The 263-nt window shown below is 47.9% G+C and overlaps 1 protein-coding gene across 1 annotated transcript; it reads right to left on the bottom strand.

The window, feature by feature from the left end:
• Nucleotides 1-7: 7 nt before the first annotated feature.
• LOC108578324 (cytochrome P450 6d3-like) lies at nt 8-256 on the bottom strand (the record flags this gene model as incomplete). Its single annotated transcript, XM_017941630.1, has 1 exon — nt 8-256. A coding segment is annotated over one exon (249 nt), but the record flags the coding sequence as incomplete, so codon positions are not given.
• Nucleotides 257-263: the final 7 nt, after the last annotated feature.

Below are 263 nucleotides of genomic sequence, written 5' to 3'. Positions count from 1 at the left end.
CAGCTGTGAAAAGGGTTTTCAGCCTCACGTTGGAGAACGCGTAAGTCAGGCGTTTCCTTCCGGCCGACCATTCTTCTCCGTAAATGAAGAACGGATTCTTGGCTAACAGAGGGTCCATGTCGAGTTCGATTTTCATTCCGTTCTCGTGGAAGTTCAAGAACTTACTCTGCATGACGACTTTTACCAAAGCTGGTTCGCGAACTATCAGCACTGGTTTCGTTGTCTTGTAGAATCCCACCATACTGTGTTGCTTGTGATCGTCG

This window comes from Habropoda laboriosa, unplaced genomic scaffold (genome assembly GCF_001263275.1).
Source record: "Habropoda laboriosa isolate 0110345459 unplaced genomic scaffold, ASM126327v1 C5806637, whole genome shotgun sequence".
Classification (NCBI taxonomy): Eukaryota; Metazoa; Arthropoda; class Insecta; order Hymenoptera; family Apidae; genus Habropoda; species Habropoda laboriosa.
The sequence above is the reverse complement of the archived record's forward strand: the minus strand, read 5'-3'. Positions and strand labels throughout refer to the sequence as shown.